General features: G+C 33.8%; 1 protein-coding gene across 1 annotated transcript in view; it reads left to right on the forward strand.

Moving 5' to 3' along the window:
• Positions 1-26,810, forward strand: part of CDH12 (cadherin 12) — a 977,416-nt gene that overhangs the window by 760,795 nt on the left and 189,811 nt on the right. Inside the window, exon 5 of the mRNA XM_033440164.2 lies at positions 22,480-22,774. Coding sequence (XP_033296055.1) covers positions 22,480-22,774 — 295 coding nt within the window. The remainder of the gene's footprint in view (positions 1-22,479; positions 22,775-26,810) is intronic.

Consider the following 26,810-nt stretch of genomic DNA (forward strand, 5'->3'; position numbering starts at 1 on the left):
CTTCCAGCTGCCTGGTTAGTCCTTAGTATTTTCAATTTGTATCTCTAGGAAGTAATTCTTTAAGGATTCTCAACAATAACAGTAGAATTAAGCGAAACCAGAAAATGTTATGATTCAGATAAGATAAATTCCTCAGCTCTAGATTTTGCAAATTAATTGGTGCAAACACTGAAATGTCTGATTTTTCCAAAGTAGGGATAGTGGAGACAACAATTAATACGTTGTGGTCAGTGTTTCCACTTTCTTTTTATACTAATGCATGAGAAGACTGAATCCAGGTTCTGTCTTTGATTACCATGATTAATTTCCTTATCTAACTCTATCTATTCATCTTCTTAGATATGTCCTAATCAATCTAAAAATAGAGATTTTCCTAAAATCTAAATTTAGTGAACTTGAATGCAGCTAGTTGTGGAGGCCAATATTCTTAGATTTGTTTATGGTTCATTGCCCAATATCTTCAAATATGAAATAAAATGACATTATTTTAAACGTTTATAAAATGATATAAGCAAGAGAATGAAACAGATGATAGTAATTTCAGTAATAGTAACAAAAACCGTTTACTGAGGGATTGATGCAAGCCTGTTATTGGGAAAACATTTTATATGCCTTGTATGTTTTCATATTCAGAGTGACACTTCATGCTAGTTACTGTTAGTGATCATATTACACAGATGAGGAAATAGAGATGATAAGAAAACTAAAGAAGACTCTAAAGGAGAGAACCTGGACTCACACCAATATTTGACTCAAAGCCCAAGGTCATTCATTAGTTTGTAAATATTACATCTATAGGTGAACCTACCAAAACCCTGAGACATGTGATTCAATACTGTGGTGTTGTCACATTTAAATTGTGAAGAATATTTATATTCAACAGTATGGAACTTAGAAGCAGAACTTTAGATGAGAGGGTTGTTTGAGTGTCTTAATAAGGATTAAAACCATCAAAGTAAATGACATTTCCTGAGATAGGATTCCAATTAAGGAGAGAAGGTGGCCTGAAACAGGCACATACAGGTGGAGATCCAGTAGGTGGGGAAAGGACTATAAACCTGCAAAGAAAACTGATGAGAGGGTCAGATGGGTAGAAGGATAATCAAGTTAGGGTAGTGTCTTAGAAGTCAAAGAAAGACTATTTCAAGGAGAAAATGGTAAATAGCATCAAAGGCTGGTAGAAAGAGGACTGAAAACTTTTCCATTGAATTAAGCCAATCTGAGCCTATAGATAACTTTCTCAAGCTGCCCATGTGGAGGGATAGGGCTGCAGGTTGTCAGTGTGGTGTATAGGTTTGACATCACCATTGCAGAGAGCAGGAGAACAAGTTGAGTAGATGTGCAATTTCAGGTAATTTAGGGGAAAAAAAGTACATTTGGAGTAGTGATTAGAAATTTATTCATTAATTTAAAAAGTATTTATTGAATAATCCCAGTGAGCAAGGCACTGTTCTGGGTAGCTGAGCACATTTGGATGTAAAAACAGACAATATCCCCTGCTCTCTGGGAAATTAAGGTCTAGCAGGGTGATAAAGAAACAATGAATGCCAGGTAGAACACGTTACACAGTACTTTCGAAGGTGACCAGTGTTATTTAAGAAACAAGCAGACCAGAATTAGGAAGATCAGGAGTGGTTCAGATGTAAGAGTGGGTTGCAATTTAACATAGGGTTATAGCAAATATACTTAATTTTGATGATATTTGAGCAGTGATATTGACCAGAGGAAGTACGAATTAGCCATGTGGATATCCAGGAATGGCACTCTAGGCAAGGAGACAGGCATGCAAGTTCCATAAGGTGGCAGGCCCATGTGCATGGAGTCCGGTGAGCAATGGGAGAGGAAAAGCAGCAGAGATGAAGGAAACAATGGGAATGGACTATGGGAGCCAGAAAATGGAGGGACTCAAAGTTCATTGCAAGGATCTAGCTTTTGTTGAGTGAAATAAGAGCCATTTATATTGCTGACAATGTGCGCTCATCCCTGATTTTCTCCAGTAGTGCTCAGTCTGTGGATCGTATGCACTGAGAGTTGGCCTCACCATCTGTTTTGACAGTTACTATACAAAGAGTGACCGAGGAACTGACTTTTGACAAGTGTCTTATGAAAATTCAGGACCATATGCTCTCAGCTTGATAATGCACAGAGAGAAGAAAAGAATAGATGGTGATGTTGGAAGAAAAGAGAGGAAAATGGACTGGGGATTTTATAAGAATGTTTGTAGTTCTCATAACACTGATAAAAAAGATAAGTTGAATACAGAATTTGAGGGTTTTTTGTTTTTTTTTCAAAATTGGGCCATCCTATTTCTCCTTACTTAAATCACTTCCATTTCCAGAACTAAATTAGTAATTCAGGTTCTGGGACAATGAGGAGAAAAAAGATAATTCTGAATCAAAAATGTTTTAATACAGCATGATGTTTTAAATAATATGTTTCAAAAAGAAACTAAATACTATACTTCTTGAATTTGCTTTAGAATAAGTTTAAATCTTTTTTCTTCCTTTTTTTTTTTCTTGGCCTACAGGCCATTCATTTATTACTTATAAAACTAAACAAAGAAGATAAAGTTTTATTTACCCACTATGTACAAAGAATTAAACACTGGGAAATGTTTTCTTTAAGAAGCTTTAAGAAAACATATGGATGGCCAACAGACACATGAAAAGTTGCTCAAAGTCACTAATTATCAAGGAAATGCAAATCAAAACCACAGTGAGATATCAACTCACACCTGTCAGAATGTCTGTTATCAAGAAGACAACAAATAGCAAGTGTTGGTGAGGATGTGGCAAAAAGGGAATCCTCATGCACTGCTGATGTGGATGTAAATTGGTACATCCACTTTGGAAAACAGAGTGGAGTTTCCTCAAAATAATAAAAATAGAAATACCATATAATTCAGCAATTCCAGTTCTGGGCATTTTCCTAAAGGAAACAAAAACACTAATGTGAAAAGATATATGCACCCCTATATTCATTGCAGCATTGTTTACAATAGGCAAGATGTGGAAGCAACCTAAGGACCCATAGCTGGATGAATGGATAAAAAAGATGAGGTGTCATTTAAAGCTTGTGTTTCCTTATTTATTTTCTGGTCTATCTGGTGATCTATCTAGCCTATCAAATATGAGCATATAAGCCCAGAAGAACATTAGGCATAAGAAGAGGCAGAAGGCAAGAGTTTAACCATGACTAAACCTCAGGAATATTAAGAGCACACTGGCTCCAACAAAACTAGAAGCAAGAATGTAGGCACAAAGGGTTGGAAGGAAATAATAGCTAACCCTTAAGAGTGCTTACTTTTTATACTGTAATAAATTCTTTTCCTTTACTATCTTATCTAATCATCACAACCGCCACTATTATCCCCATCTTACGCAAAAGAAATTAACTATTTTGCCCGAGGGCATAGCACCAAATTTAGGCAATTAAGTTCCAAAGTCTGTGCTTTTAAAGGATATTCTATATCTACCTAAAAATAGCAAATAAATAAAACAATTAAATTAAAATGGAAGCTTTCAACTATTGCTGAGGTTTCTGCTTTGAGAGAAACACTGATAGATTAACCTATCCACATTTATGACTGGAAAATTACATAGCAGGTGGGCACCTATAGGCTAGACTAGCGGTTCCAAAGAGATGCCTTTAACTGTTACTGTTCACTAATAGTAAAATTTATCACAGATGTTATGGAAGACATTTAATGGCTACAGTCTTCTTAGAGACACGTTCTGGGAATATATGTTTCTGGCTGCTGCAGTTCTTCTCAGATCAAATCATATTTCTTGTGAAAATAGTGTAGCGTTAACTGATGGAGCATAAACCTGAAGGGATAGTTCAATGGGTTTGTATTCTGAAATGAAAAAAAGAAGTCAGTTTTATTTGCTCTTAGACTCAGGTTTTGAATCAAATAATATTAGATGCATTGGGAATGTTAGAAGAGACTGGCTCAAGTTTGCCTTTTAAATGTCCATGCTTCATTTTTAAGACCAGGATAAAAGTATGTGACAAAAAAAAGCATCTAGAGGTTATTGAACAATTTTCTCGTGGTGGAACAATATGTCGATATTAATTGATATTTGAAGAACTGATGAATCTCAGCTAAGAAAACATAGTAAATAAAAGTTAGTTTGTAAAAAATAAAATAAAAAAGAAAGAAATCAATGACTGCTGTTGCTTTAATAAAGGATTCCCTGCAAGTATCCTGCTGCAAAGTGTAAATGAGAGAAGCACTTCAAATCTGAGCACCTTGAAGGGAACTAGAGGACCCTTAAGACCCTTTTTAAGATTGTTTCAGTATTTAATTGACTAGGTGTGGTGCTTCCAACAACGTTTTAGGTGTGTGTTAAATGTAGTGAAAATCAGATTCTTCTTTATATGTGTCATATTTTGAAGGAAGAAATCTTTTAACTTACCGTAAGAGGGAAGAGAACAAGAAAAGGCAGAGGATATTGGGCTGGGTAATGTACAAAAGGGTGGATTAACTTCTCAGGAGACCAACAGTGGTTCACCAAGGATATTCATTGCAATGTCACAAGAGAATAGATGGTTCTTATATGTTTAAATTTTCTTTCATGTGAGAAACCATTTTACTACTAGTCTTCTTGAAATGCTGACCCTGGAAATATTTTGTACAGACTTAATATCAATGAAATTTTACTCAGAAAATTGCAAATAATAAGTAAGCTGGTTTTCCTGATATTTTGGAGAAATACTTTAAAAATAATTAATGTATGACTTGATGCTAAAGTTATTAATGACACAAAATTATTAGGCCTTATTTTAAGCAGGAAATGATTTGTGTCCTATGTGCTACATAAAATCAACTTGAGATATAATATGCAAGAGAATATTAATGTTGGTACTAATAGTAAAAATTACCCATGATTTTGGGGGAAGGTCTAGAATTGCATTATCATTGGGGTGTATGTATGTATATATATATGTACATATGTATATATATATAATATATATGTATATATATTATATATATATATATATATATATATATAAATTTTGAAAGCTTAAATTTACTCCAGATTTACTAAAACAGATACTCTGAAGCTTTGTTCTTTCCTTTACTGACTGTTGTTGCTCTATATAACTAAATGTTTTGTTTTTGTTTTTGCTGTGTATGTAGGTGGTGCTTATTATAATTAAATGCATAGGTCACTGAGGAGGAAAATTAACAGTTATATAAGGCACTAAGAAGAAAGTAAGGAGAAGGGAGAATTTATACCTCAATACTGAAGTTCATTTTTGTCTACTTCACACATAATTCCTGGCTTTATATTATAACTTCAGTCTACCAGACTGAAAGAGTCAAAAACAAGAGCAGTCTTTTTAAAAACATTTTTATGGCAACTTTTCCTGCTAAGGAAGTATATCCACAGCCCTCAAATCACTTCATATCATGTAATAACTTTTAAAACTCTTATCCTAAAATTGAAAACTATATTGCAAGGTGTGAAATTACTGTAGACTTTATGAATATTTTTAAATAACAGATACATTACTTAATATATAGTCTATTTGCTTTGGAACATATGGATTTATTTGGTTTACCTAGTTTCAGGAAAAAAAGAAGCAACTATTAAAAATACATGTATTACTGACATTTTCATAACTGTCATGAGAAAGAGAGATTCTTGTCCACATAAAAAAGGAAAGTAAAATTTTATTCATTGAACCAATTATACTCAACTATTTATTGTGTGTAAAAGTGTAGGGAAAAGGAGCTGAACGTCTTCTTTCTATATGCAGGTGACATAATTCCAGTTATATCATGGCATTTCTAGCTATTTGTCACAGTGTTCCATGGAGAAATATCATTTTTAGACTTATCCATCATTATTTACTTCAAAAGTGTATAATGTATAGTAGACTATTTATGGGTAAGATAAATTATATTGTAGCTTTAATTTCTCAGGTTTACAACTCTCAGTTGTGACATAGAAGATGAAGAGATTTGACATCCATTTCAAGCATGTAACTATAATTTCATAAAATTCTATGTTCCACAATATATAGTGTGCGATAAAAGATGTGAAGTGCAGAAAATACTCACCATTAACTACTTCTTTGTGACCACATGTATGGGCCTTTAAAATAGGGTAAAATCTTGGGGGAAAATGTTTTTTGTTGTTGTTGTTGCAAAACTTCCAAAATAGATTAGAGTAAAATTAAAAATAAGATAAGAGAGCATGTGCATTATTAGACTAAGTCAGGATACCTGAGTCTTGTTTCTAGCCTCTCAACTGTCGAGCTGCAAAATATTGAACAAATATTTTAATATCCCAAACCCCAGGCTCTCATTCTCATCACAAAGGAGGAAAAGATTATTAATGATGTCAAAGAAAACAATATCTATAAAATAATTAGTATACTTATATAAATTACTCAAATAGAAAACATTAATATAATTATTAATAATCAAAAGATCCCATTTCCTTTGATTTATATTGTTCTCTACACACGTACCCAAGTCTGATAATAAAGCTTATGTCTACTAATTTCACTCCATGTTATTTTTCCTGTGTTGCTAATGGAGCTTGAAATTGATGTAGTCCTTTTGAATTTCAACATAGATCTAGTCTCAGTCCCTGATAATTTTTGTTGGTACTAACTTTTTCTTCATATAAATTCACTAACACATTTATGCATGAAATTATAATGAAATACATTTAATGTAATTTATCTTATCTGAAGCCATCAGGAAATTAAGGTTCTTTTACTTGTGCGTTAAATTTTATAGGCACAGAATATTTTAATGTATTAATTATTATTAGGCTGCTTTCATGAGTCATCTGGCCCCAAAAGAGTGGCAGATAATTTCACTTGGTGTAATGAAAAAAACACTGGGAAGAGAGTTGGATAACCCAGATTCTATTCTGATTCCTGTAATTAACTCCATGATATTGAGGAAATCACTTAGCCTTTCTGATTCTCAATTTCCTCAACTGTGAAATGAAGCAATTGAAACAACGTTCTCTAAGGTACTTTCCAGTTCCAAAGGCCTGATTTTATGTTGTGACAGAGCCATGCATTGAGGCTATTTTTTTCTTTTCTTTTTAAAGGTATATCTCCTTCTTCACCAATTGAAATTACACTAAATATTTTTGGAATAGCTGATCCCAAGTATTATTTAGTTTAAGAGTTGCCTATGATGAACACAGCTGGGAAACAGCCAGAGTGGTTGGTTTCTCCAGTCAAGAAGTTATGCAGTGGTTTGGACTGGTGAGTTCAAGAGTCATGGTAGAAATAGTTCTAGAACATGAAAAAGCTTAAACCTCAAGTAGAATGCCTTTAAAAAAATTTTATATGTGAACTGATATCTATATATCTGAGCTGACTGCTCAAATGCATTTTTTTTTTCTTTTTTTTTTTTGGTATGCGGGCCTCTCACTGTTGTGGCCTCTCCCTTTGCGGAGCACAGGCTCTGGACACGCCGGCTCAGCGGCCATGGCTCACAGGCCCAGCCGCTCTGCGGCATGGGGGATCTTCCCGGACCGGGGCACGAACCCGTGTGCCCTGCATCAGCAGGTGGACTCTCAACCACTGCGCCACCAGGGAAGCCTTCAAATGCCTTTTTATTCTTCTTTCTATGAACAGGGCCAATAAGTTTCAAGCATCATTAACAGCAATGGTGTACTCAAAACCAACAAATGATATGCCGAGTTCTCAGAGAAGGCTTCAGGATATAAAATGAGTGGCAACTTTGTCATATCTGCAAGCATAAAAGGATCACAGAAGCAAAGGACTCAGTGTTTAATAAGGCAATGAATTAAGCCTATTTTAAACTAAAATACATCATTATTTGTATGTGAACAGAATCAAAACTCGGAATTAAAGAAACATTACGTTCAACACAAAGTGTTTCCTGCCCCACAATGGTGGGGAATCTGCTTGGGCAGCAGCTAAATTGTGGTATCCTAAAGGTTCAAGCAGAGAATTTCAAAAGCATTCTGTGCATTGTTACAAGTTTTCCAGATGTACGCATGATTCTGGATCGGGGAAAGGAACTGGGGAGAAACTGTGGACCCTGACCCTGTCTCATTCAACATATTCTGCATAGTGATGTAGCTGCTAAGCTTTCTTTAAAAAAAAATCCCATATTAAAAATAAATGCTTAGAACAGTTGGCTTAGAGAATACTCATAAGAACATGATAAAATTAATGAATCTAAGCATTTGATTAAAGTTTAATTAATGGTCATTATTTGAATGGCAAGTGGAGCAGAGGCCTTCGCCACCGTGTGAGTGTCTGTACATAAGGGGATAGCACGTTTCATCTGACTTCACACAATGATTTATATGATGACAGCTCTGCTCTCGGTCCTGAGCTCACCACACACCAGATCAACTACCCAGATTTCCCACATTATAAAGTTAAGATTGGCAGGCATTTTACTCTGACTTAATACAAGAAACAGTCATTTTAAACCATATAAAGGATGAAAAATTAGCAACAATAAAATCTTTTGCAGTTTTTTTGCTGACCTTGCTGTAGAACATCAGATCCTCTATCCATGTTGATCTTTGGGGACTTACTGATGGATTTGCCCCCAGATCTGTGGAATGCAGTCAGTATTCAATAAGTGCTTATGGTATGGAAAAAGAAGGTGGGTGGTTCTGATTTGGGGTCAGTTAGACAGGATTTTTTTTTAATACCTGGCAAAACCAAATTCAGAGTAGGAGATTTATAGGTTCATTCTACATGGAAAAGTCTGAATGATTCCTGGAATTGACACGATGGTGTCAGAATGACTCCCTCTCTCCTTTCCTTGTTTCTCTCATCTCAGTCTGCCTTTGTGTGTAGACTTTGTTTTCTTCTGTTTTCGAGGTGTCTCCATTATTGTCCAGCATGTAGAGTGAGATGGAGAACTATCTCCATATATATAGTCAAGCAGGGACTTCTTTGACCGGAAAGGCAGATTCTTACTGACATTGACCAGATCTGAGATCTGAGGTCTCTGCCCATAGAATGGCCAAAGGGACAAAATGCAGTACTTAACAACATCACTAGATTCACACAGGGGATTGGTACAGGATCACTTATACAAAGGAAGCAGCAAATGTGTTTACTAGAAATAATAAAGATATTGGTAGGAAAAATTAAACAAGCAAACAAATTCAATAATGTGTTAGAAAATTGGAGCACATAACCAAGAAATCAAAATTATCTCTTTAATTGAAAGTCACGACTTACTTTTTAAAACTAAATAATAATATTTGATTTCTGTAATTATCTACATGTATCAGTTTTCTCTTGCTGCATCACAAATTCCCACAAACTTAGCAGCTTAAGACAACACCTATTTATTAACTCACAGTCCTGCAGGTAGAAATCTAGCACAGCATGTCTGGGTTCTCTGCTCAGGGTCTCACAAGGTTGAAACCAAGGTTTCAGCAGGGTAGAATTGATCTCCTTGCTATTGTAGAACTGAGGTGTCTTCATACAGCTAGCGATGACGTGGGGACTGCCCTCAACTCCCTTCTGTGTTAGCAATTTTCAACATGGGTATTTGTTTTCTTCCAAGCCATCTGAAGTATGTGTCTCTGACTTCCTTTTTCTACACCTAGGAAAAAACGCTTCTGCTTTCAAAGATCACATGTGATTAGATCAGGCTCACCAAACATAAAGTAACCTTAAGGGTTAAGTCCATAGTCTTCCCAGTCCTGGGAATTTTACAGGGAATGTACACCAAGGGGAGAGAAACCTTAGGCAGTATAGTAGAATCCTGCCTATCACACCATATATGTTGGAGTTCAATCATAATTTAGAATTAAGGCTTGATTGGGATTCAGTTCTGTATTATTTATGATCTAAAATAATACAGTGAAGTATGATTGGACCCTGGTTGATCTCAGAAATTCTGTCTATAACTTACCTTAATCAGCAATCAACGATATATGAAGAGAAAAATTTGAAACAAGCAGTGAAAGGAGATCAGTAAAATATATTTTTTTAATTTAGGAAATAATGCAAGTATACAGTCTATGGTATTCGTATGTCAGTTTCAGGAAAATGTGCTACAAACACACATACATACATGATTCCATGGAGTCTATGAATTATTAGGAAATTTTAATCACAAAGCAACTCAGTTTCTTCTGAAAAGTAATCAAACTTTGAGAGATTTATTCATTTAAGGTCTCAATCAATGTCAAATTAAACATCTGCCCTTATAATCCTGAATTCTTTGTTTTAAAAAAATTTGACCTTTAAAAATGCAATAGCCTGAAATCAGTTTATTTCACTCAGGCACCCAATACTACGTATCTGCTAAGAAGCAGTCAAAATTGAGGTTCTAGTATCTGTGAAATCTGTGCTCATTTTTCTTTTTTTTTGTTCTTTCCTTTTAAGGCTAAAGTCAAATTGGACCTATTGTCTCTTTGGTGGTTTCTAGGGAATCCTAGTAGCCCTAGTGGGAAGTGAATACTGAGAATGATTCTTTCCTTAATGTGTTTATAATGAAAGCTTTAAAAAAACATAGCTAACCTATACTTAGAAACAAGATGTAACCTACTGCATTTCTTACACAGAATGGTAACTCTATTTCTCTTTAACAAATTGAAATTTAACATCAAGGTTACTCATTTTTATACTTTTGGCAAAAAATAATATTTAAAGTATAAATTATCATGCAGATAAGATAATATTTATGGCACTGTTATAGGATATAAGACTGAGAGAGATGAATTCTTAACAGTAAATTTGACATAAAGCTTAACTCATGATACAAAGAAAGCAACCTATTTAAGTAATTGGATTTTTTTTTTGTATTGGTGATATTATACTTTCAAAATCCACTTAAAGTAGTTACTGTAAAGTGAGGAAAGGAAATAAAAGACTTCAATGAGATGGCTTTGTGCTTTAACACATAAAGCAATCCCCACAGTAATGCATGTTACAGAAAATGGGTCACCTTCAAACCACCCTTGAAAAAAAGCAGATAATATAATTTCAGATTGTGTTCTTAGAGTATTGTTTTAGAGTATGTACATCTACTTGACCTTTATTCATTTTGCAGAAATGTGCATGTGTGAGCACATGAAAACATGTATAACTACCACCTCTTTCTCTTTCTTTCTCTCACATACAACACGTACACATGTCTAAACATCCTCCCACAAATTCCCATGTCTATTTGTGTGGTTATTAGTAAATTGTGACAAAGAAACCACACGTGTTAATGACTATTTCTCTAATTAAATAGTTACTCCATTTCATCTTTAACATAATTGATTTGTATATGTTTCAAAGCAAATTATAGTATAACCATGGGCAGAAACTCAGGAAAATAATTTTCATTGAAGAATTTCACTGATAAAAAGTTAACTATATTCTCTTCAACATAAATATTGTTCACAATTTTCTAGTTGACTATTAATTGTTCCAAATCTATAATTGACACAGCATATTATTTATATGATTTCTAACTATTAATGTAATATCACTTTGTACTTTAAGAAAACACAAATATAGCATTTTTAAAATTATACAGCATATGCTTACAAACATTTTCTATAGAAAATTAGGATTTGAGAGGCACGAAACTATAAAAAGAAACAGTATTTCCAATGGATATCTTTGTTGTTATGACACATAGTGTTCCCTACTGGACTCTGGACTCCTGTGTCTTTGAGAGCAAATACTACGTGATGTTCTCTAGAGCCTAGTGCAATCACTAGTGGGCAGTCCAAAGCATTTTTGAACGAAGCCAATCTCAGGAATGCTTCCATAATAATGCAATTGGGTTTTGTTCCAACTGATGTCACAGAACACTTGGGTAGCTAGCATCTGTGGCTAAGCTAATTATGCTTACCAAATTAAAAGAAAGCTCCTTTGGTTTAAGTGCTAGTCGCATGGGATTAGACTACCTGATTGCAATCTCAGCTTTGTGTCTTTCTGTGTGTGTCCTGAGCCAACTTGGCCTCTCTGTGCCTCAATTTCTATATCTCCCAGATGGGGATGATAATAATAGGGTTGTACTCATATGGTTGTTTTGAGTATTAAAGTGTATAAAGTATATAAAGCCATTAGAAAATTGTATAGCCAAAAGTAGAAGCTTGATAGGGTTTCCTAACATTATTTTGTGTCCAATTAGTTTTCTTGCACCTATTTACATAAATTGATATAAGTGAAGTGGAAACAAATATTGCTATCCTGGGCTTGTTTGGATATAAATAGAGATAAATGAAGGGAAGTGGACATTATGAAGTTAAATTCTCTACAATATCCTCCATATTTTATGATACAAATATTAGAATCCACATTTTACATATGAGGATTCTGAAGTCCAAAGAAATTTGTTAACTTACACAGTAACATCCAGGTAAGAATGAATGGGTTTGGGACTCTAACCCCAAATTTTGATGCTCATAATCATGGATTTTAGATCAATCCATGTTTTATATTAGAGTTAAGATTTGGGTCTGTCTGCTTTATTAGAGTTATTAGATGCATGTACTAAGAAGTTAAGATAGAACATATAGCTTTTGAAAATTAAATTTTACATGTTGAACTATTAGAATTTAGTATAAAAATTTTATCTATAAGATTTATTATATTAGGATATCATTTTTTTTGAGAGTTAAGTAAAGCTTATAAAATGTGTAACACAGTGCCTGATATTCAGTAAGGGCTAATAATAAAAGTAATAACATAGAGACAAAATAGTAATAACTTAATAAATGATATCTAGCTATAATGTTATATTATGATTATTAATAATCCATGATTATTGGCATTATTTTTTGTATATTTTTGGCATTTATTTTAAATCTAGAATAAATCACACAAACCTATCTAGTATTCTGAAAAGTAACAACATTTGAAATTGTACATAAAATTCACTTTTATTCCAAATAGAGATTCTGTTACTGACAATTTGATGACTAGTTTATTGTGGGAAATGTTTTTTTTTTACCTAAAATCTGGCTTTGTGAAAAATGTTTTACAGCTTTGGAAATGTAGGAAAGAAATTATTTTAACCTTCTTCCCCACATTTTTCCTCCCAAATCCAGGTACCATGACAATGACCTCTTAAACTTTTACAGAAATACCTATTAGTATAGTGTGACACTCTCAAATGATATGATATAATCTGGTCAAGGTAAAGTTGTAAAAGATGACAATCTAAAAACATAGTTAGGATGCCCCTCACATTTAACCACACATGCAATCTTCAAGGAGAAAAAGAAAGATGAAAGAGAACATTGGGTGAATAGTATATATTTTTCTTTAATGGGATGTATAATATATCCAAGCATAGTAGCTTTTGTTGTTCCCAAGCACTGCAAATTGTCTTTGTTCTTCTTTGCCCTTCCTTGGCTTACCTTGGGGGAGGTGTGGGCCCTTTTGGAATGAATTTCTACTCTCTTAAATAGAAGGTGAAATATTTCCAGATGATAAATAGCTTTGGGTCTGTAACCCAGGCAGGGGAGTTCTCAACTAACATTGGGCTGTTAAAGGTAATTTCCAGCCTTGTAAAGTGATATTCCTTTTGCTCAAATGACAACAATCAAGCTAGGAAGAACAAATGAGTCCCCTCAGGGAGCAGAGTGGAATAGAATGTCAAATATTCTTGGACATCCAGTGGCTTACAAAAGAGAGAAATTTTGCATTATGGCATTACTCAGGCAGAGTTATAGATCATCTTTGTGTCTGGTCTTCTTTCACAAATAAACAGTGCCTTAAACATAATCTAATCACTTTGTAGCTGATACAATGGCCACTGTGAGGTTCCTGAGAACTAAGCAGCTACAAAGAAGACAAACTAAGTATTTTATGTTCACCAAGGACAATGTAGCAAAAGTAGTTTGTTTTGTACATAATAAAATTATTTTGTCCAAATGAATTCACATAAAATTTTCTCATACTCATTTTGGCCCATTTATCTGAATGAATCCTGTATGTAAATAAAAGTTACAATATTACTTCCTAGCTCATGCACTAACTGCTGAACCATAGTACTAAATCATTCTACAGCCTTCATAATCATAGATTTTAAAATTGGAAATAAGTATTACTGTTTACATGCTGTTATTACGGCAACATTTACTGAGGCATGTCCTGTACTGGGAAGCTTTCCCCTAGACTGAATGTATTTATGGAGATGGCTGGTGGAAGATGTCTGTAATCTGTGTTACAAGGATGTCAGTATTAAGTAGGGCATGCTGTTATGGCACCACATTGGCTCTTACATACTTAGAAGCTGAAGAGATATTCTAAGATAGAAGAGTAAAGATTTAAAAACACACTGGGAAGTTTCACGTTCTAGCAGACATTCAGAATGGGGCCTAGTTTCCTGAGAAAGATAATGATGAGAAAATAATTAATATAAATAGGCATGATTCTTTTAAACTTAAAGAAAACACAGACACAAAATCCAAATGCAATGATTGAAACTTTCTTGGATATATGTTCAAAAAAATAAAGAACTGAAAAAGGTATTTGGAGAGACAAGAGGAGAAAATTGAATATGGCTGGTTATTAGGTGATGATGGGCATAATGCTGAATGGGGTGGTGTGGCGGGCATCAGACAGTTTAGCCCATTTCTATAAACTGATAAGTGCGTGAAGGATTGGTGACTGGTCAAGTAAGTTCAAAGCTACTTACAAGCATTTATATTGAGAGAGCTCCAACTAAGGAGGGACAATTCTGAAAAACTCAGAAATGCCAATGATTAAGAGAAAAGGAGAAAGACATGCAGGGTAAAACATAGAGATTAACTGATAGTCTGTATACAGAATTCCTTCCACCTACATGATAATGCATGGACTCCAGACATAAATGAGCAGAAGGTAAACAATAAAGAAATTTTGAAAAAAGAAGTTCTTCTGTAGAGAATCTGGAAATAATTAGGGCAGTGATGGAACTCCACTGTGGTTAGAATGTCCCCAACCAAATATCTGAAATTAAAAGGAATGATTGATTCTCTTTCCATTCAACCTAGGACAAAACTGCAATCAATAAATTCAACCCACAAGTTCAAAACTTCATCCTTAAATATGAACAGACAAATGAGAGTCTTCAGACATTTAAGGAAAGCCAGCAATATGAAAGACAAAGGCTCAAATACCAAAAACAAAAAAATAATCCTAAGGAACAGAAAATTTAGGAAACACACACACACACACACACACACACACACACACACACAAATTAGAGTCCTCAAAAAGATTCAAGAATTCCCGGTGTCCACAAAATAGGAGCACAATTCTATTAAAAGGGGACATTCATAGTAAAGGAAAAAAACCTTGGAAATTAATATACCTGTCGTATGTGTGTGTGCACACATGGGTATATGTGTATTGACTTTGAAAATGCTGAAAATAATCAATAAATAATTTTAAGATAAATTTTAATTTTTTCACAAAATAGACCAAAAGATATAGAAATGAATGACTGTAGAAAAAGTATATTATTTACAGAAGGTCCATGAGATCTAACATTGAACATATGAATTCCAGAAAGACAACAGGAAACATGGAGGATAGAGCATAATCATGGAAATAATCATAAAAGGAAATTTCTCAGTGCTGAAGGAAAATAGTATTTGAACTGAAGGAACTTACTAAGTGCCTGACCCAAAGAAAGAAACACAAACACATATCAACTCACATCTGGAGACAATCTTCAAAACACAAGCACACATAAACACACACTTGGAGACAGTGGTCTAAATAATTAGAATACCAAAATAAAAATAAGATTGTAATTTTAGAATAAAATAAAATGGGGAGAAAAAAACAGGCTCTTTATTTGCAATGGAAATATAATCAGACAGACATCAGTTTTACCATTGGTTTCTAGAAGACTATAGATACATGCCTTTAAATGTGTGAAGGGAAAATTATTTCCAATCTAGAACTATATGCCCAGACAATAATTAAGTATATGTGTAGGTAAAGAAATAAAGGCATTTCTGACATCCAAAGACTAAAGAAACTTACCTCTCACAGACACATTCTCAAGAAGTTATAGGAAAAGCAATTATACTCTAATAAATATGTAAAAAATAAATAAATAAATAAAAAGAATACATCTACAAATGGAAAAATTCTCATAGAAAAAAAAGTTATAGGAGATTGGCGGCAACAAACAAATTAGTCAACTAATATAGAAGAACATATAAAATCCAAGAAATAGTGTTTCAAACCAGGAGATTAATAAAGAAAAATTCCAGGTTGAAAATCGTGCAAATACTCTAGTTTCGAGTAGGAAGAAAGAGGGGTCCCTGTACAACGTATGTTTTGAAAAGGAGATTTGATGTTGGCCCTGAGAAATGAGGTGAGCTTAAAGATATGAGAAAAGCAAATAATACAAACAAAAAGATAGCTCAAAAAACTCCATATGCAAAATGAAAATATTGTAATCATATCGACACTGTATGTTATTTGGCTATGGAACAAATATATGTACATTATTATAATTATCAAAAGAGTGTTAGTGTTTTGTTTAGTTTTATTTTATGTTTTAGCAGCAACTGATGGAGAGGGCTTTGAAGGCCTATGTATTAATCAGGGTTCTCCAGAGAAATAGTCAATAGGATATATATTTATTTATTATCAAGAATTGGTTTGTACAATTATGGAGGCTGACAAGTCCTGGGATTTGCGGTCAGCAAGCTGGAAACCCAGGAGAACACATGGTATATTTCTATTGCAAAGACCAACAGGCTCGACTCAGAACTGATGTTTCAGTTCAAGTCTGGAGGCAGAATAAAAACCAGTGTCACAGCTTGAAGGCAGCCAGGCAGGAGGAGTTCCCTCTTACTCATGGAAGGGTCAGCTTTTTTGTTCTATTCAGGTCTTCAGTTGATTGGATGAGGCATACCCACATAAGGGACCACAGTCTGTTTTACTTTGTCTATTGATTCAAATGTTATTCTAATCCAGGAATATCCTCACTGATATACCAACAATAGTCTTTGACCAAATGTCTGGGCATCCTGTGGCCCAGTCAAACTAATACATAAAATTAACCATTAGAGCTTACTTTTAAAAAAGAGACCAATAAATAAATAAATACATAAATAGACCAAATTGACAAAATCTTTACGCTTAATTCTGTATAATACAGACAATGGAATTCAGGGATGAGAAAGGGAAGGAGTTTAAGGGGACTGTAAAGGTGTTAATGTTATAATAGTAGAAAATAGAGAACCACAGTTACGTTGTATGATTGAACTGAATTCAGACCCAAAGTACACGTATACTATTCAGACCAGTGTTTCATTGATAACAAGTAAAATAAGAGATACTAAAACTCTACTGGAAAAAAAAGAGGTGGCATGGGGTTTGCAAGTCAATAAGTATTATTCAAATTGATAAAAGAAATACTATTATAACATTTTTTATTTAACAAATATCCACATTTTTTTTTTAATAAGAATTCAACAGAAACAGTTAAAACATGATTTCCCTGGTGAATGAGACTGAGAAAAGGAAGGTAAAATTGTGCATTACAAGCTCTTCCATACTCTGATTTTAGCCATTTCAATGTAGTACTTTGATTAAAATACCTGTGATTAACTTAAATAGATGTAATAAATTCATACTTATTGATAAAGCAAATTGTTATATAATCCATCTAAAATTCAGGTTATAAAATAGTATGTAGTGTATCATAAAACCTATAGATATATAATTAATAAAGTAATTTGCAGGTATATACATCAAATGAAATACCTGTTAACACAATTTTTGATTTTCTAGCAAAAACTTTTCAGAATCATACATTTCTCCTCCCAACATCCTCCATGCCCTCCTCATGCCTGTAACCACCCTAATCCTGGCAAATAGCAAATGGAAATAAAATCATTGCTGGGTATAGTGATATAAAAAGTATTTCCCGGGGCTTCCCTGGTGGCGCAGTGGTTGAGAGTTCGCCTGCCGATGCAGGGGACACAGGTTCGTGCCCCGGCCCGGGAAGATCCCACATGCCGCGGAGCGGCTGGGCCCGTGAGCCATGGCTGCTGAGCCTGCGCGTCCGGAGCCTGTGCTCCACAACGGGAGAGGCCACAACAGTGAGAGGCCCGCGTACCACAAAAAGTATTTCCCATTTTATGTGCACTCTTCAACCCAGAGAAAATAAGAATACATTTCTTTTTTTCTGCAGCAGTTTGTAAAATATAATCTGAGAGATGCTAGTAAACACTTAACTTTAGATTAGCTTTCTCAAAACTTTTAGACACTGGAGTTCAGGTTTGCTTACACTCCGAAGCTAGTCCTCGGTATCTTTTTTAAGCCTCTCTCGGCATCTCATTTTCACGCTCCATCTGAGATGTCTTGGAAAACATCAGAAAATAACAACACCACTTCCACAAAACAACTGCCTGGACAGCGCATATTTCTATAGCTATCACTTATGGAACTCTCTGGGAGAAATTTCATTTTAAGTGTCAATACTAAAAGATGATATTGTTGGATTTGGTTGCTTCAGTCAGTAAATATAGTCAGCGCCTACTCAGAAACAACTTTTTAAAAAAAATAATCAGAATAAGAAATATTTCTTGCGTTATTTTTAAATCACTATAAAGGAAAATAATTTTATCCTTGTGGAATTATTATCTTGCATGGAACTTAAAGCCGCTGTGTAAAATGGCATCATGTGATTGTTCATAGTTAACACAACCCAAAGATTCAGCAAGTGAATCCTTCTGTAACCCTCCCGCCTGCTAAATGCAAATAAAACTGAGAAGTAGCTTCATAATGTAAGCTAAGCCTGAGTTGCCTTGCTAAAAGTTTAAGAAACCGAACTCATCTGTAGACATCAAGTTCTGGAATCATTCAAGATTCACAATTTTTTGATTCATAAAATTTACATTTTTGGTGTTTATAATTACCCTTCTATTTATATTTACCTGTTTATTTAAGGAATTAAGACAACACACACATATTCATCACATTGTTTATAAAAGGATAAGCAAAACCCATTGAATCATTCAATTTCCTTTGAACAAATGTAGTACAGATATTAAAAAATAATTCTGAAAAGTTTCAAATTATACTGAAAATGATTATGGTATATTGTTATTGAAAATGTTGACTTGTTTCTCATTTTTATATCATGTATATATATATTTATAATCAGATAATATTATATATACATATAAAACATATACAAACATATTTCTATATGTATACCCTTTCATTTATATATGAAAATATGTGTATATATAATGGAAAGTGTATAAAATGATAAAAGAAGTTATCTCTAAGTAAGAGGGTGATAGGGATCTTTATGTTAGTTTACAACATAAACTATTATGTTATATATGTTCTCTATTCAAATTATTTTATATGTGATACAAAGCAAATTCTGCAATACCCAACATCAGGCCAACATCATTTATTTAACATTAGAATTGACGTTGCAAAAATACCAATACTTTTAGCTAGTCACGCATGTACTAGACTCAATCAATACTGAATAACTAATTTTATTTTATTTATTTAAAAAATATCTTTATTGGAGTATAATTGCTTTGCAATGTTGTGCTAGTTTCTGTTGTACAACAGAGTGAATCAGATATATGTATACATATATCCCTATATCCCTTCCCTCTTGAGCCTCCCTCCCACCCTCCCTATCCCACCCATCTAGGTTGTCACAAAGCATCAAGCTGATCTCCCTGTGCTATGCAGCAGCTTCCCACTAACCATCCATTTTACATTTGGTACTGAATAACTAATTTTAAACATTGCCTGTCAATGCTGGGCACTGCAGGTGATCTTCTTTAAGGTATTAACATGCAATGAACTGCTGTAACCATTCTAATCCTCTCAAGAATTTTACATTCATCCATCTCATTTTCAGTTCAAATTTAACATATTTTCACATATTTCTTCTGAAACTTTAATCTCTGCAAAACCCAAATTTAAATTAGAAGGAAAAGGTAGAAGTGTAAAGAGTAGCAGCAACTGAATTTAATTTGGATGTTGAATAGAGCTGAAAAGACATTTGCTTTTTTATTCCTATGTCAGTTTGAAAAGAAAACAGTTCTGATTTTGGCTAAATGAAAATCTTTTTTGGTGACTCTACTTGGATCACATTGTAAAAACCTACTTAAAATTTTCACTTGCTTCCACAATATTACCACATATTCTTTGGAGCCATTGGCAAAATAGATCCAGTTTATAAAGACATTTGCTTTTGCATTGGGCTTTTGCTTGTCTCATATCTTTAGATAAATTTGAAAGTAAAAGTAAATGTTCATGTGTTGAATATCTTTAATAGTATGGATGAAATTTGTAATTTGAAATTCCTAAGTTCAAAGAACATTTATCTACAGCTTGATTTTATGCTTGAAACTTCCTATGCTTCATAGCAGTTCATAAAATATTAGGAGGAAAAAACTTCTTCCTGTCATTCTTTGCAATTTTCCTTAGACTTGAGTAAAATATACAGAAACTTTTAAAGAAAAATCAAAACCTGGTACCCCCTTATAATTTTCTCATTGTTTAAATTATATCATTTACCCAGTACAAATCCTTTGCTTATGCTCTTATACAAACATACTTTCAGAGCAATTTGAAGTAAATACAAATTCACAAAATGAATAAAGTCATTTTAATAACATGAATATGAAAGATGACGTTATTCTACTGAAGCTAAAGCAGAATGTTGAGTTTAAGAGAAAAGATGTAGCCAAGTTGAGTTTTGTGTTTTGGTATTACTAATATGAATACACAGAACGCCTATTTGCAAAGGATAGCTATATAATTTAAAATATTTTCAAAGCTTTTATGTTGTGTTGAAGCATTAAGAAAAACAACTCATTTTTACCCAAATTTTGCAAGACACCTATACTTGTGTGAAAATTTTAAATCACAGCCCAAATGGCTATGGTCACTTTAAAAGTTTAACATTTTATCTTTGACTGATCCGTTGACTGGAATGAGCTTTTAAAAATAAAAATTTGGGGCTTCCGTGGTGGCGCAGTAGTTGAGAGTCCGCCTGCCGGTGCAGGGGACACGGGTTCGTGCCCCGGTCTGGGAGGATCCCACATGCCACAGAGCGGCTGCGCCCGTGAGCCATGGCTGCTGAGCCTGCGCGTCCGGAGCCTGTGCTCCGCAGTGGGAGAGGCCACAACAGTGAGAGGCCCGCGTACGGCAAAAACAAAAACAAAAACAAAAACAAAAAAACCCACAAAAAATAAAAAAATAAAAAAAATAAAAATTTGAACATTGAAATCAGATGGCTGTACCTAAATGAGTGAGAATAGTTTGAAACATTTTAGATCAGCATTTGGATAAAAAATAATATTATTTATAAGAATATGTATCCTTTTTAATTTAAATAGAATGTAAATTTATATTATTTATGAAATATATGAGTACACATATTCTTAGAGAATTATATATAATGAAATATTTATATCATATTATTTATCTATATACATTTATTCTTGGATAATTTATAGATCTCCAAGACTATGTCCATCTATCATTAATTCTTGGACTCCAGATTGAAAAACACTGATTTACAATATCACAATAATAATTTCTCTTCTCTTTGGTCCTCTCCCCTATTATATTGATGTGTGTCTTATTCCATACTGTATTATAGTGAATTATACATGTGTTGAATTTCAAAAGAACTTAGCAGAAATTAAAAATTTTCTATATTATAACATTTCAAATATATAGAATAGATTAGGGCTAACCATTTGCCTGTGAATCTGAAAGGATAATCAGTTATTCTACCCATTGCTTGGCTGAGTAATATTGAATAACTCATTGAGAGTCAGTCTGTTAAAATGAGATACTCCATAGTACATATCTGACATTGACCTGGTATGTCAAAACTCTCCTCTCCTTTCAAATGAAAAGGCTCAGTGTTTTCTGATTTTTTTTTTTTTTTTTTTAACCATATCTCTCACTGGATTCACGTCACTGATTTCTAGCCTCAGCGTATTTGGAAGTTGTATGATTTAATATATATGAGCTAATTTATTTTAATACAACAATCATTTAAAATGAAACTCTAAGTACACTTGAGTTGTGCATTTCATTTTATGAAAATTTTATCCCCCAAAGTATATAAAAGAAGTAAGTGTTCAAAATAGTTGTATTTATGCATGTTGATGGATTTGGGGCTGTACTTCTAACCTCTGTAATGCATGGAGAAATAAGATGGATTGACAGGAGAGTGAATGAAAGGATAGGGTTATGATCTATCTATGTGATAAGTCGAAAGCCTATATGATTAAATTGGAAGATAAACAGTGGAATCTCTGAGATGTATATAGGTATATATAGGTGTCCACCATACATTTTTTCAACTTTTTTTGTGTTAAAAATGCTTATAATAAAAAAAAAATGGTGGGAAAAAAAGGAAAAAAAAACATAAGATTTTGGTTTAACTTTTCTGGTAAAAAATTATACTGCAAGTATGGCTTTTTAACGTGGGGCCATCTCTTTAATGGTGTTTCTCTGTCTCTCTTTCTCTCTCTCTCCCTAAAGCTCCATTCTGACTTAGATAAGGGAGAGGGCACTGTTAAATACACCCTCTCAGGAGATGGCGCTGGCACCGTTTTTACCATTGATGAAACTACAGGGGACATTCATGCAATAAGGAGCCTGGATAGAGAAGAAAAACCTTTCTACACACTTCGTGCTCAGGCTGTGGACATAGAAACCAGGAAGCCCCTAGAGCCTGAATCAGAATTCATCATCAAAGTGCAGGATATTAATGATAATGAGCCGAAGTTTTTGGATGGACCTTATGTTGCTAGTGTCCCAGAAATGTCTCCTGTGGGTGAGTAAGCGAATCAAAATTCTGTCAGATGAGACGAGGCCTTTTCAACATTTATTTTCTCCAGGTTGATGGAAATATCTGGTTTGTAACTCAGAAGATTATTCCTGCACTGTAGAGGATACAATTAATTTCATTTACTTTTTTTTTCTATTTAACTTTATTTTTTCTTCCTGCTCCATTCTAAATATATGAATAGATACATAAATATCTAGGATATATAACATTCTTCATTATTTTACAATCTTTGCATTTCCCTGAATTCATGGAATTCCTTTGTACTTTAAGTACATAACTCACTTTTTACAGTAATTGATTGTCATTGCAAATTCAGATGCCTACACAGTGTGAAGGTAACATCAAATACCAGATAGTCATTCTTCACTCAAAATAAATTATTCAAAGTATGTATTGCATCTGAGTCTCAAAGTGATTCAGAAAGGGATGTGTTGCATTCTTTGTAGCTATCCATAGAGACTCTGAGAAAAGGTATTGTACCCTTTGTGGCTATAAGTAACCTACAGTAGTTATTCCATCAAACTAGGAAGCAAATATCATTATGAAGTCATTACTAGAATAAATTTACAGTTAAGCTATAGTATCATCATCATTCTTAATAATTTAAATAAAATATAAATTCAACAACTTCAATTCTCAAAGTCTTATAATATGTATTTTAAGGTCAATGAGTTAAGGATTCCAGCTTTACTGACAAGTTTTAATTATAAATTTTATTTCTTAGTCACCACTGCCAATCGCTCAATTTATTTCATAGTAACTTCTGGTTTCTAGCACATGCGTAAGATAAAGCTACTCATCACTTCTAGGTTTCAATTTGAAACTCTCGTATATGAGCCATTGTTACTATTTCCCATTTGTGACATTTCTCGGAGGGTTTCTGCTGTCCCCCACAACCATCCCAGACATACAAGGAAGATTGCACAGACTACCCTGAGGGCGACACAGGTTAGTGGCTGTAGGAGTTGTCACATGGATTTACCATAAATGCACTTGAAATTGTGTCTGTGACCTTATCAGGTATTCAAAGACCATATTCTCTCCTTCACCTAAGAAATCAGCTCAGAGGAGTTCACTTCGATTTAAAATTTTTGTATGCATATTCAGGGCTGCAAATCTTTTATTCAGTTTCTGCTATTTTTTTTTTTGAGCTGCCTCTTTTACGTGGTGTTATGATTGCTACAGATTTAGAAATACAACTAGGAAAATGTATCAGAAACTAGTCCCTGAAAATGGGGACAGCTGTTTTTAAAATTGTGTCTTGGTTTTACAGGGGCAGAAAAATGAAGACAGTACTTTGAGGAAAAGTATGACCTTTAAGAAGATAATGCAATCCAGTACATAAATTCTTTAACCTGGTGCTTATTTCATGTAAATTGGAAATATTTACACGAATTTATGGCCTTTAGTGACACTTTATTACTGAAACAGCATCCTTAAAGCAAACACACACATCCCTCTACAGTATTAGAAAGTTCTATCTTATTAGATAAATAATTAGTTTTTTTGTGGTGCCAATTAGGATAAAGGATAGGGTCGCAGAGCTGAGCCCTTATATAAGGAGTTTGCAGCTAGTGCCTGGAAAGAGGAATAAATCTGGAAAATCAGGCAAAGCGTAGGTGAGTGAAAGAACAAAGTGGGTCCAGCTTTAGTACTGGGGTGAGACAGAATTTGCTGTGCTGCCACGAGTTATCAGAAAGATCTATGCAAGAATAGGTTCTTTAAAATGTCTTCCCATGTACTGTAACTGAAATTTCTCATTGGTTATTCAAGAGACCTTAGTAAATACCTAAACTGGTTTCCAATGCACCCTCCCTTTTAATTTTTTTTGTTTTTAATAACAGAACAGTATTTCTTTTGAATGTGGAACCATAACATATGTTATGAGTTCACCCAGGTATTCTTGGACTATATTAACATAACATGCCCTTTTCAAATAAATACTAAGAAGTAGAAACACCACTTGCAAATTCAGTATTAGAAATGAAATACCTATCAGGCACTATTTTTGCCATCTTCTGGAATCCTACCTATACACCTATAACCAAATACACCTGTTAGAGACCCAGTTAGATTTGCGGTATTTCTTGTTTTGGCTTTTACCTGAGCAACTTAAAGCTAGCCAGAAGATGCTGTGTGTCCAGATATAACATTTATGTCCCTAGAGCTCCTGAACTCCATTCCCAAGCACACCCTTCTTACCATATGGAAATGGTTTAGTGCTCTAAGTCACTTTATCTAATGATTATTCTTTTCTTTATTTTCTTTTTCCACATTCCTTCTAGGCAATTCCTGCTTCTGTATCATTCTCCTTGGAATATTAAAATAATGTTTAGTCAACACCAGATAGAACTAGCCATGTATTGGGCAGTATAACTATTGTGGCAAATCTCACTGTTGGCTTTGTATATCTGTGCTTGAGGTATCCTCTAGGAGATAACTGTCCTTTCCCAATAACTGAGGATGTTCTTATTTCACTTTTAATAAAAGACTCAACCAATTTAAAAAGAATAGAGTAAAATAGCTTATTGTCTAATGCAAAAGGTCAAGAAATAGTCTATTAAGCAAATGTCAGTTTAGCAATAATGGATTGTACATCTGAACATATGATGAACGATTAAACCAGGAATAAAAAAAAAACTAAGGAAAATTACAAAAAAAACATAACTCTACAAAGGGAGGATGGTGGTGAGCAGGGTGGGTGGAGATTTTAGAGGAAAATCAGTATTTAAGATTATAAGACTATGGAATATATTTAGTCCCAAAAGTTGAAGAAAATTCTTATGAGTCTATGAATTGTTTAGGAGAAAGGTCACTTTGTCACATGTGCTACATCCAATATGCCATGGAAGTAATTGATATTCACAGATAAAGTGCTTTTACTCTGACCTAAGGAAATTACTTAATGATCCAGATATTCCCCAACTCAAAATTTCTCCTTGGAGACAAATTTGGACGTTATGAATGTGGTCTTAATTCTATAAGATCACTAGAGTAACAATGAATTATAGTAATGTGCCTTCTTTAATATCTGATGATTTCACATCAGTAGGGTGTGCGGTTTAAGTTACTTTTCCTAGAGTGCTGACATGTATAACATCTTTAAATCCATATTCATACCTGCATTGTCTTCCTCAGCCTGAGCTAAACCAGTTTTAGGCTGCTGATTTGGTTATTCGTAACCAGGTCCCTATGACACATTTTATAGATGTCAATTGTGAATCATGATTTATTAAGTTAAGACCTACCATTTCCTGAGCAATAGGTAGGGACCAGGTGACCTAATAGAGATTTGCATTCCTTGTTTTATTTAGCCATTACAATAACTCCGTGCAGTATTGTTTACTATTTGATCTTTATTTTTCTATGAAAATTCCTATGGATCAGAAAGTAGGATTTACTCCCAGGCTCTTTAGAACAAAGTTAATTGCAATCAGTTGTACCCTTTTTCTAGGGTTAGTGGCTTCTAAAATTTCTTTGGGAGCTTTAAATTTATTTTTTAATCTCAGATGAACTTGTGAAGACTTCGGAATTCATATTATATTATTGTATTATATTATAATTTGAGGATGGGGGTCCATGCTTAAAACAAAAAATCTGAGGAATATATCTCTTATCCACTGATTTTAAAAAAATGTTTAGAGAAGTTTAAATAAAACAGATATACTTAAAGGAAATTATACTGCTGGTTTCATAGAAAAGTAAATAACATGTACCCCCTTGCTTTTTTCTATGAATTGTATTTTGATTTACATGGAGTTTGGGGATATATTCCAAGATGAAATTGTTGGTGGAGTTTTTGGTAGGTTATTAAACAGAGAATATTTTCTACACGGTCACACCTAAATAGTCCAACTCCAAGAAGGAAATAATGAAGACTGTGACTATACTTAATATTAATTTATTACACCTTTATTATGATTTTGAAACATACGTAAATCTCCACACTTCCTTGCTTTCATGGAAGTGTTATAGAAAGAGAAACCAAAAAATGATAGAAAACACCTTATCATACAAGCCA

This window comes from Orcinus orca, chromosome 3 (genome assembly GCF_937001465.1).
Source record: "Orcinus orca chromosome 3, mOrcOrc1.1, whole genome shotgun sequence".
Lineage (NCBI taxonomy): Eukaryota > Metazoa > Chordata > Mammalia > Artiodactyla > Delphinidae > Orcinus > Orcinus orca.